At 40.0% G+C, this 12029-nt stretch overlaps 1 protein-coding gene and 1 long non-coding RNA gene across 2 annotated transcripts; both read right to left on the minus strand.

Moving 5' to 3' along the window:
• Positions 1-288: 288 nt before the first annotated feature.
• Positions 289-4877, minus strand: LOC106563733 (steroid receptor RNA activator 1). The gene is made up of 5 exons (XM_014129561.2): positions 4631-4877; positions 4073-4201; positions 1715-1989; positions 1372-1480; positions 289-1221 (listed from the first exon to the last, which is right to left on the minus strand). The coding sequence occupies exons 1-5, from the start codon at positions 4659-4661 to the stop codon at positions 1025-1027; spliced, it is 741 nt and encodes a 246-aa protein (XP_013985036.1). The 5' UTR covers positions 4662-4877; the 3' UTR covers positions 289-1024.
• A 4730-nt stretch (positions 4878-9607) lies between these two features.
• Positions 9608-11872, minus strand: LOC106563732 (uncharacterized). Its single transcript, XR_001319308.2, has 2 exons — positions 10145-11872; positions 9608-10078 (listed from the first exon to the last, which is right to left on the minus strand). It is a non-coding gene; the product is annotated as an uncharacterized lncRNA (long non-coding RNA).
• Positions 11873-12029: the final 157 nt, after the last annotated feature.

A 12029-nucleotide genomic window follows, 5' to 3' on the forward strand; every position in this document is an offset into this window, starting at 1 on the left:
AAATGAAAACTGAAAATCTCGTGTCCACCCATCTCATAAAGTGCCCAAGTTTTTCGAGAAATCATAGCTCCATACAACAGTCACCAGTGATAAATAGGCCTAAGACGCCACCTATTGGTGAGAGTTTGTGGCTTCTCCTGGCATCTGTCTATGGAGGAAGACCAACCAGTATGAAAAGCTGGAACATCCTCATTGTCTAACTACAGAACAGATAGAAATAACGGTCTGTGATCAAATGCATTAACTTACCTGATACATAACTAAATGAAACAAAAAAACAAGGACTACTTTCACCATAAAAATCGGATTTATTTTGTCTTCTCATGTATGGTCCATCTTAAAGTGCAATGCCACTGCCAACATAAGCAGATGATTGGCTTCCACATTGTTATTGCTCTTATGATTATGTACAGCACACAGGGGGGATGATAGGTCATTGAAAACTGTCAAGCGTTAAGCTTTCTCATGCATCAGGAATAATACATAGTACCGTGTACAATTGGATGAATAAAGTGATCTTAATCCTAGCTTCAGCAAAATACTTCTTACAAGGCTGTCCAAGGGAGACAACACCAGAGAATGGCCAAGATAAATATGGTATTACTGCCATCTTTGATATAAGCACCTTAAATCAAACAAGACACGACAAGGAAAGACTATCAAACGTCAATTTGTAAGTCGCTCTGGATAAGAGCGTCTGCTAAATGACTTAAATGTAAATGTAATGTAAATGTAAACAATGTCGGCATAAAAAAAAACTGATAAAAGATATCTTTTGTATTGTCTGAATTGGTGGATCTCGGTAATAGCAATTGACACTGCGATTAAATGCAACTCATAGATTGTTAAAAAATATATATTTCAAAAAATATATGCACAAGGAAACCCATGTTAAAATATTTGCAAATTCAAAAGACAGAGTTAGCCTAAAAATTAAGAATTTAAACAGCTTTCACAAGGACAACCGAGAGTACTCAGGATGCCACAACCTAATAACAAAAGTTCCAAAAGTGTAATTATTGATCTAGTTGGAGTTAGCGGTGCTGCTGGTGTCTAGACTCTGGTCTACCTCCTGTCTGTGCAGAAGATCTGAGTTCAAGTTGCGCGTTTCAGCGATGAGACGTTTGACCCCCACCATCCACTGACTGACCTCGTTAACATGGTCCACCATCAGAGCCCGATGGACTTCATCAGCAGCGTCCCAGTTCCAGCTCTTCAACTCTGACAGGAGCATAAAGACAGGAGCAGCACAGATGTGTTTTGGCTCATTTCAACAGATTTCTTTCATTTAAATAGGTGAGCCGCATATTGACCCATGTATTTTTCCTCAGCAGAAATATGACATCTATCAAAGTGAACAGGTTCTCCTACCTTGCACCAGTCCATTCATTCTTCGTCTAACAGGAAGTGACAACTTCCCAGACCGCCACATGTCCTCAAAGAGCTTCAAGCGCTTCGCCACATCATCACACACCTGTTTCTGCAAGGGGCACATGTCAAACATTCAGCATTTTGGTTGGTAAAGCAGTGAGTGTCATTTCACCCTGTGCACAATAACAGAGCTACAAATTTCTCATAGCCAGACATCTGACAAAAATTACACCCGATTTTAGTTTTGGGTTAACCGAAATGACAGAACTACGTACACAATGCTATTTGTAAATGGTGTGTCAACTGTGGCTGGGAATTCTAGAGCTAAAGAAATCCTTCTTACTTTGACTGTGTGTCGACAAGCTGTCAGTGCCCAGTTGAGAAGAGTAACTACGTCGTTGACATCTGGCTCACTTTCTGATTGGCCACTGGCAGACTCTGTGTGCTCTACCACATGGCAAGGTGGTGGAGGTGTGGCAATCATCACCCCACCAACAGGAGGGGCTGCAACCTGACATGGCCGAGGGGGCGTGTTCATACTACATGGAGGAGGGGCCAGTGGGTTGGTAGGAGGAGTCATTGGAACTGATGAGATTGGAGAAGTTCCTGGGACCGGACCTGTGGATTAGTGATGCGGATTAGTGACGCGCGGTTTGACTCATAACCCGCAGTTGTATAAGCGGGGTGGTTTAATTCAATAAGACAAAAGTTGCGAAAGGAGAGTTGAAAATAAAGAGGGGAGGGAAGGGAGGGGAGGGGAGGGACAGAAAAGTAATGTTTGGGAAAGATTTGGTGAAGGGATAAAAGCGGATGATAGTACTGACGGCTGTTATGTGTGATGATTGTGAGGCACTATACAAATTTGACAGTCACAAGACAGGACATCAAATAGGCCTATGACATGTCAAGGAAACTGTAGCCTACTGTTTAGATGGGTTAAATGGAAAATTAAATCTGGACATTGACTAACCAGAATAACCGTCTGTTTTTTGGCCAACTCCCAAGACTCATAATACTAGTCCTGTGCGAATCGACATCCCTGTGTTTTGAGAGAAATGTCTGGGTTTTACAGGTGTTGCTCACAGTTTAAGCAAGAAAACAATAACTGATTGGAAAATTGAACGAAGTGCTGCGCATAGCCCATATATGAAGGGCCTACATGTATCAACTTTCACAGTGAATGCTTTTCTTTATGCGTTTTGTGCGAATGAATTGAACATCGCCAAATGCATCATAAAAAAAACTATGCTGCCCTTGCTGTTAATAGATGGCAAAGCATCATACAACTGAGCTAAACGTTTGGAACAAGGTCACTTTCTCATCCATAGCCTAAACACATATCAAGTGCAAGTTAGCTCACATCTGAAGGCTGGGGGGCTTTTAGGACATCTTCTACTGCAGATCGCTAAAATATCATAATGACTACAATCACACTTCCTCAAATCAAATATTATGGCGATGAACCAAAGATGGTTTGGTATGCTTTAGAAACTTGGGAACCAAGCTCGAGTTATCAGTGTAGCCTGTTATTGCCTGGACTTGTTCAAATAGCTTCACAACTAGAAAATAAACTTCCAGGCTTCCGTCAACTGTAAAAAAAAATTAAAAGTAGATTTAGAGGGCAGTTTGGGAAAAAATGTAGCCCGTCCGAATCGTCCTCTGAAATAACAGACATTCTGGGAAATAAATACATAACCAACGTTCTCTAGTAATACTAGTCCCATGCGAGTAGGGCTACAGCCGTAATGATAACTCCTGCAGAATTATGCATTTATTGCTGTAACATTATACACCAAATGTAGGCAAAATTTGGACTTGGGAACAAGAGTGGAGAAATATGATTTATTTCTGCATCTTGAGAGAATGCAATGCTCAGAGATACAAACTGTAGAGGTGCTGTCTTCATCATCAATGCATAATAATAGCTGATAGTATTTCAACCACATAAAACATGCAATATTCTGAAATCTTATCAGAAACACATTGGGTGGTTTTCAGCTTTCTTTTTCCTTACAACCAGTCAAACTGATGTCATTTGGACATTTTGCACAGAAAATCTTTGTTTGTTTGTGCTTTATTGTATTTTCTACCCAGTCCCTAAACGTCTTTGCTCCGTGAAAAATGACAGAGAACTTTACCAATGTCAACTAGATTGAAGCATTCATTCTCTTAATCTATTACATTATCTGTTGAGCAAGGGTTCATTTAGTCTTCTAGGGCAACATATGACCAAAGAGGAGCTACATGTATCTAATTATAGAAAAATTGACTAACAAATAGCAACCAAAATGTCTGAAATTATAACCAGAAACATATCTAAATCAGGCAAAACAAAATCCTGCACCCCAAGTCAAAAAATTGTTCTGCAGTCTGACTGTAGCCTATAGCACCTTTTCTATATTTGTGAGTTAGGGTTGGGATTTTCACTTTATCACATATAGTCGGGTGGTTGCGGATGGGTTGTTAGCAATTGCGGGCAGGTGAACAAACAGCGGACCCCACACCACTACTGTGGATAAACAGAACCAGTATGATTCATCATATCCTCTGACATTCTAGGGAAAGTCCAGCCATCAGAAAGACAATCACACAGCCCCTGAGTAGACACCAAAGTACCAAGATACTCAAAAGATTATTGGATTTCTAAACATGTTCAAGGTGCGAATATATACATTTCTTTCTGACAGTCTAGAGAACGTACTGGAGGATCCAGTGAGTTGAGGTGGGGGCACTCTCTTGTTGAGAGGGGTCCTCTTGGGTGCACCTTCTGCTGCGGTCTGCAAACCGTAGGAAAACTGTGGAGGGTCATTCCAGCCCCGCTCCTGGTTACCTTGAGTAATAAAGCCAGTGAGAGTTTTATTTCAAAAGACCTATCAGAATATGAGAGCAGATAGATGAAACAACCATTTACCAGTTAGCTAGTAGTATTCATTCAGTCATACACATGAACAAAACTGCTTATAATCATCACCAACATAATGTACCAGTAGTCATACTCTAACTAGATGCCATAAAGCACTGGGGAAACAACTAAGGTGAAGCTGTAGCATTAAGTATATGCAAAAGCATATTCAAAAAGTTTTTATAACTTTGCTAGCTAGCTAGCTAACTATCAAACTAGCTTGCTTCTGCTAGCTTGCCTTCAAACTAAGTTCTCACCCTAGCACAGTTGCAGTAAACTGATACCACCAACATGTATGTAATTACATATTCTCGATAAATTAACACAGTAGAAGCATTCAATTGGACAGAAAAATACCTGGTTTGATGTAAAGGTCCTCAGCCTCCATTGCTTATTTCACAAATTAAAATAAACTCTCCACTCGTTTTTCCCGGACACGTGGACAGGATGTTGAACATTGACATAACTCATATCCGGTTGGTGAGTCGAACATAATACAAAATATTTATAACTAACCCAAGGTAGTTAATCTGTGTGTTTGTTACAGTGGGAGCAAATGAAGCATTGTGAGCAGAACAAGCAATGAGGTTGGCAACGGCTATTGGTGCGTTGTATCATTTATTTGCATATTTCAGTTAGGGAACGCCTCTTATGTGAAGTGCACGTGTACACAAACTCATTCCACCTTGCACTCCTTCTAAACAACGCATTTTTTTTTTTTTACTTTGGCAAAACGTCAAGTCTATAAAACGTAGTGCACTGTGTTTGTAACATATTCTAGTTTTGGAAACAGAAACATTTATTGAGAATATTAGCATAATGTCGGCCCAACCCATAATTTGATTTCCTCACGCTACAATATTTGATGGTGGGAAAACGTTCTACAACTAGTGGTCAGCGGTTTGAATTTTGGCCAAGTTTTCAGCGATTTTTGTTGGGGGGGGGATATTTTCATTGTTGACAGAAAAGACTGCAAAAACACCAGGAAATCAGCTCCAAGATGTTTTAATTTTAGAAATCTGTTCCCAAGTATTCCCACGCATAATAGAGAGACATATGTAATTTATTTTTAGAATTTTCATTGTTGGACATTAAAGACTGTAAAAAACACAAGTGATTTTAATTTTGGAAATCTGTTCCCAAGTATTCCCACGCATAATACATTTACATTTACATTTTAGTCATTTAGCAGACGCTCTTATCCAGAGCGACTTACAGTAGTGAATGCATACATTTCATACATTATAAAAAAATGTTTTGTACTGGTCCCCCGTGGGAATCGAACCCACAACCCTGGCGTTGCAAACATAGACATTCACACACACACACACACTTAGTCACTTAAAAAAAAAATATATATATATATATATATTTTTTTTTTTAAAGCACTTTACATTTGGCAATCCTTTACTTGATTAGTCTTTATGCGGTATGTCACAAACTTGAAATGTCAGGATGCTTATAAACTGGTTATAATACTTTGTGTTCGCCACTGTTTTCAGACCATGACGGACGCATTTAGCAGAGAGTTGTTCCGTATGCTAGTTTGGAACATTGCAGAAAACTTTGCTAGGGTTTTAATCAGTCACGTCCCTGTCAGTCTCTGGTCTGGATGGCCATTTTGTTCCAATGACAACAGCACTTTGCGATGATCATGTGACTTCACAGGGATGCTGGCACTTACTGTACAAACAGACGTAAACACACACTTCATGAGAGTGGATCTCACATGATCCATATTCACCATTTCTTTCTCTTACCTTTTCTCGCTCTCCTTCACCTTTTTATCTCCATCCTTCAAATATCCCCCCTCCCCCCCAAACTATGGGGCATGGTGTATGTGAACAGAGTGATACGAGAGGGTGGGATTATAGAACTGGTAAAGGAAGCTGAGGTCAAGTCATAGAGGGATTTAAGGGAAGATGGGTGGAAGTGAGGATCTGGGGGTTACTGAATAAGAAGATAACTTTCAGTGTGGGGTTTACAGAATGTTCAAAGGAGAGTTCTAGAATGGTGGAGGTTAATAGAAAGACATACACTACCGTTCAAAAGTTTGGGGACGCTTAGAAATGTCCTTGTTTTTGAAATAAAATCAATTTTTTTTGTCCATTGAATTAACATCAAATTGATCAGAAATGCGAGAAATTGCCAAGAAACTGAAGATCTCGTACAACGCTGTGTACTACTCCCTTCACAGAACAGCGCAAACTGTCTCTAACCAGAATAGAAAGAGGAGTGGGAAGCCCCGGTGCACAACTGAGCAAGAGGACAAGTACATTAGAGTGTCTAGTTTGAGAAACAGACACCTCACAAGTCCTCAAATGGCAGCTTCATTAAATAGTACCCGCAAAACACCAGTCTCAACGTCAACAGTGAAGAGGCGACTCCTGAATGTTGGCCTTCTAGGCAGAGTTGCAAAGAAAAAGCCATATCTCAGACTGGCCAATAAAAATAAAAGATTAAGATGGGCAAAAGAACACAAACACTGGAAAGAGTAGCTCTGCCTAGAAGGCCAGCATCCCAGAGTCGCCTCTTCACTGTTGACGTTGAGACTGGTGTTTTGCGGGTACTATTTAATAAAGCTGCCAGTTGAGGGCTTGTGAGGCGTCTGTTTCTCAAACTAGACACTAATGTATTTGCCCTCTTGCTCATTTGTGCACCAGGGCCTCCCACTCCTCTTTCTATTCTGGTTAGAGACAGTTTGCTCTGTTCTATGTAGGGAGTAGTATACAGCAGTGGACGAGATCTTCAGTTTCTTGGCAATTTCTCACGTGGAATAGCCTTCATTTCTCAGAACAAGAATAGACTGACGATAGACTGACGAGTTTCAGAAGAAAGGACTTTGTTTCTGGCCATTTTGAGCCTGTAATCGAACCCACAAATAGTCTAAAGAAGGCCAGTTTTATTGCTTCTTTAAATCAGAACAATAGTTTTCAGCTGTGCTAACATAATTGCAAAAGGGTTTTCTAAAGATCAATTAGCCTTTTAAAATGATACAGTTGGATTAGCTAACGCAACGTGCCATTGGAACACAGGAGTGATGGTTGCTGATAATGGGCCTCTGTACACCTATGTAGATATTCTATTAAAAATCAGCCGTTTCCAGCTACAATAGTTATTTTTGTCTACACTGTATTTATGATCAATTTGATGTTATTTTAATGAACAAAAAATGAGATTTTCTTTTAAAAACAAGGACATTTCTAAGTGACCCCAAACTTTTGAACGGCAGTGTATGTGATCGAATACAAATAATAACAATAAATAATAAATTGATTGGATTTATATAGCTCTTTTCTACCAACTGAGGTACTCAAAGTGCTTTATATAGTAGAGAGAAATTCACCTCATTCGCCATCAATATGTAGCATCCACCTCAGTGATGCACGGCAACCCTTTTTGTGTCAGAACGCTCACCACACATCAGCCGTCAGGTGCAGAGGTGAAGAGTGATATAGAGTCCATTCGGAAAGTATTCACACCACTTGACTTTTCCCACAATTTGTTACGTTACACCCTTATTCTAAAATGGATATTTTTTTAAATGCCCTCATCAATCTACACACAATACCCCATAATGACAAAACAAAAACAGTTTTAGACATTTTTGAACATTTATTAAAAAAAAAAAAAAACATAGAATTTACTCAGTACTTTGTTGAATCACCTTTGGCAGCGATTACAGCCTCAAGAGGTCTTGGGTATGGCGCTACAAGCTTGGCATACCTGTATTTGGGGAGTTTCTCCCATTCCTCTCTGCAGATCCTCTCAAGCTCTGTCAGGATGGATGGGGCGCGCCTCTCCAGAGATGTTCAATCGGGTTCAAGTCCAAGCTCTGGCTGTGTCACTCAAGGACATTCAGAGACTTGTCTCAAAGCCACTCCTGTGTTGTCTTGGCTGTGTGCTTAGGATCGTTGTCCTGTTGGAAGGTGAACCTTCGCCCCAGTCTGAGGTCCTGAGCGCTCTGGAGCAGGTTTTCATCAAGGATCTCTCTGTACTTTGCTCCATTCATCTTTCCCTCATTTCTGACTAGTCTCCCGGTCCCTGCTGCTGAAAAACATCCCCACAGCATGATGCTGCCACCACCATGCTTCACCATAGGGATGGTGCCAGGTTTCCACCAGATGTGACACCTGGCATTCAGGCCAGAGAAATCTTGTTTCTCATGGTCTGAGAGTCCTTTAAGTGCCTTTTGGCAAACTCCAAGCAGGCTGTCATGTGGCTTTGACTGAGGAGTGGCTTCCGTCTGGCCACTCTACCATAAAGGCCTGATTGGTGGAGTGCTGCAGAAATGGTTGTCCTTCTGGAAGGTTCTCCCATCTCCACAGAGGAACTCTGGAGATCTTTCAGAGTGACCATCAGGTTCTTGGTCACATCCCTGACCAAGGCCCTTCTCGCCAATTGCTCAGTTTGGCAACTTTTTGGTACCCTTCCTCAGATCTGTGCCTCGACACAATCCTGTCTCGGAGCTCTGCGGCCAAATCCTTGGATCTCCTGGCTTGGTTTTTACTCTGACATGCACTGTCAACTGTAGGACCTTATATAGACAGGTGTGTGCCTTTCCAAATCATGTCCAATCAATTGAATTTACCACAGGTGAACTCCACTGAAGTTGTAGAAACATCTCAAGGATGATCAACGGAAACAGGATGCACCTGAGCTCAATTTCGAGTCTCATAGCAAAGGGTCTGAACACTTAAGTCAATAAGGTATTTCTGGTTTTAATTTTTTATTAATTTGCAAAAAAATCTAAAAACGGTTGATTTGTCATTATGGGCTATTGTGTGTAGAATGATGAAGAAAAACAATATTTTATCCATTTAATAATAAGGCTGTAACATAACAAAATGTGGAAAAAGTCAAGGGGTCTGAAAACCTTCTGAATGCACTGTATGCCAATTAGGAATGAGGAGGATTATTCGGTGGCCACGATGGAATGTGGCCAGGTTGGGAATTTAGTCATGACACTGGGGTGAACACCCCTACTCTTACAATGTGTCATGGGATTTTGAATGAGCACAGAGAGTTAGGACACCCGTTTTAACGTCCAAAAGACAGCACCCTATGCAGGGCAATGTCCCCAAATGTAATCAATGTTTTAGTCTAATAATACAGCTGTTTGGGCTTCTTGCAGTCAATTTGCAATCTAAAAATATACAGTACCAGTCAAAAGTTTGGACACGCCTACTCATTCAAGGGTTTTTCTTTATTATTACTATTTTCTACATTGTAGAATAATATTGAAGACATAAACTATGAAATAACACATATGGAATCATGTAAGAGGAGTTGAAGTTAAACTTTGATTAATGTCACACACAGGAAACAGAAAAGAACAGGATTTACGAGCAATTTATTATTCCAGCATAGACCACCACAATGTGGACCTAGTTAGGTACAACTGTGCGAAATAATCACCATAAAAAAAATTGCATTTACATGACATCCTATTTTCTTCTGTGCTAAAGTACTGCAAATATATAGAGAGAGACATATTTATTTACTAGTTTATTTACAAAAACAAAATCTTCTCAAGGTGCTACATTACCTCTAACCAATGCTACATGACCTGCAGTATGACATTACCTCTAACCAATGCTACATGACCTATGACATTACCTCTAACCAATGCTACATGACCTATGACATTACCTCTAACCAATGCTACATGACCTATGACATTACCTCTAACCAATGCTACATGACCTATGACATTACCTCTAACCAATGCTACATGACCTATGACATTACCTCTAACCAATGCTACATGACCTATGCCACTACCTCTAACCAATGCTACATGACCTATGACATTACCTCTAACCAATGCTACATGACCTATGCCACTACCTCTAACCAATGCTACATGACCTATGACACTACCTCTAACCAATGCCCCTAACTAATTCTCCTGGATAATAAGGATATCACTTCTCCATTCATGTTCTTATATGCCAAAGTTCTGCCTTTTAATTTTCCCAACTTTGACATGATCCTTAATAAGGAGACCTGAGTTGTTTTGTTATATAATACATATTTAGAATGAGCGAGGTGCAGTTGCATATCAGTAACATATAGCATGACCTCTCTGAAGTGCCATTCTTTTTGTGTCCAAGTGTTTCACAGCATAATGTGGGCCTACTATTGCAAATTACTTAGAAAATCAGCATGCATTAAACCAAGTGCCTTTCACCCCGCAAACTGTTGATAACCCCTAACATATTTAATTCAATGAAGTGCAAATTATTTTTTATTTTGGGGTGAATCACAACAGAGATATAATTCTGTGTTTTTTTTGGTGTTTCCTCTAGTGAAAATTCTGTTTAGTATGTCCTCCATTAGGAACAAGCTTTCAGTGGTGGTGACTGGTTGCATTTAGAGTTTAGTCATTGACCTGATTTCTAAGTGTTTTCACTTTTACTTGTGAGAGCCAATATATATATATATTTTTTAATCGCCAATAGCATGGAAAGTACCTGAGCAAAGCATTTCATTCCCAAGCATGTCCGAAAGCATGCAGTGCTTCTGTAAAGCTTTAAGGGGTTTCAAGCCAACTGCTGGATTTAAATAGCACTATCTCCCTTGTTTTAATCTAAGCCTTTTTTAACACTTTCAAAGCTTTTTGTGTTGTATGCGCTAACACAAACTTTTTTTCAGAACTAAAACTCTTTCTCTTTCTCTCTAATGGGAAGGCCACTGTAGGACTGGCACCACTTTTGGCTAAAGGGATTCTGTCTGAGTATGTTGCATCAAAATAAAGAGTTGGACCAAAGCCAGGATCTGGTTGGTCTTCATTTTCTGTTGACAAACTGGGGCCTAGGATGTTCAACGGTCTAATTCTCAACTTTGTCATGATGTCTAATTACAATAATGGAGGAATATATAGTGTGATATCTTATGTCCCATCTTTATGACGACTAATCTCACATTAGAGGACTTTTTGTTGTCAACTGTCAGAAGGACTATAAAGCTATAAGGTTGACACAGTGTGATTAATATATTTGAAGTTAAAGATCACTTTACATTTATTAGAAAGAACAGTATACGTATTTAATACAACCTATCTAACTACATTAATTGTACAAGAATCAAGTCACTGTTACATTTTGCTGATGTTCAATACCAGAAAACTATATTAAAGAGTTGTCCATTATTGCACCATATTTTTTTGCTACTGTATGTTTCACTTAGAAGCAGGGGGTTATTGTTGTGTATTTGTTTGTAGTTTGTCATAAAAGTACAAGTTTAGATCCTAGTGACTTAAACAAGGTATGGAATGTGAGAGTACAGCACCTCCATGTTACTGTACCACAAACCAGCCTAGGTGAGATATGTTGTATACTCACAAAAACACAGTAGAAGCAGAAATGCTGCCAGTTTGTTTTGTTTAAGATAATGGCCATCCCTGCCTGGTAAAATAGAAACCCAGCTAGCCTTCAAACTTCACATTCAAATGGCTGGTTACATCTGTGTTGTCCTCCCTCTAACTACTCATTCTACTATTCCCCTAAATCTGATATGCACCCCTTTACTCAACTCCCTCCCTCCCCCCTTTGCTCAACCCCTTCACTCTCTCCCTTTACTCAACTCCCTCCCTCCCTCCCTACTCCCTTTGCTCAACCCCTTCACTCTCTCCCTTTACTCAACTCAACTAAACTCCCTCCCTCCCTACCCCCTTTGCTCAACCCCTTCGCTCCCTCCCTTTACTCAACTCCCTCCCTCCCTACCCCCTTTGCTCAACCCCTTCGCTCCCTCC

The sequence above is a fragment of the Salmo salar genome, chromosome ssa11 (assembly GCF_905237065.1).
Source record: "Salmo salar chromosome ssa11, Ssal_v3.1, whole genome shotgun sequence".
Classification (NCBI taxonomy): domain Eukaryota; kingdom Metazoa; phylum Chordata; class Actinopteri; order Salmoniformes; family Salmonidae; genus Salmo; species Salmo salar.

Bases quoted from the DNA above. Each gene is read 5' to 3' on its own strand.
- LOC106563733 (XM_014129561.2), bottom strand. From the start codon at position 4,661: ATGGAGGCTGAGGACCTTTACATCAAACCAG. The intron at 4,202-4,630 runs GTATTTTTCTGT...TTATTACTCAAG, and splicing joins GGACCTTTACATCAAACCAG to GTAACCAGGAGCGGGGCTGG. The intron at 1,481-1,714 runs GTAAGAAGGATT...TGCCCCTTGCAG, and splicing joins CTTGTCGACACACAGTCAAA to AAACAGGTGTGTGATGATGT.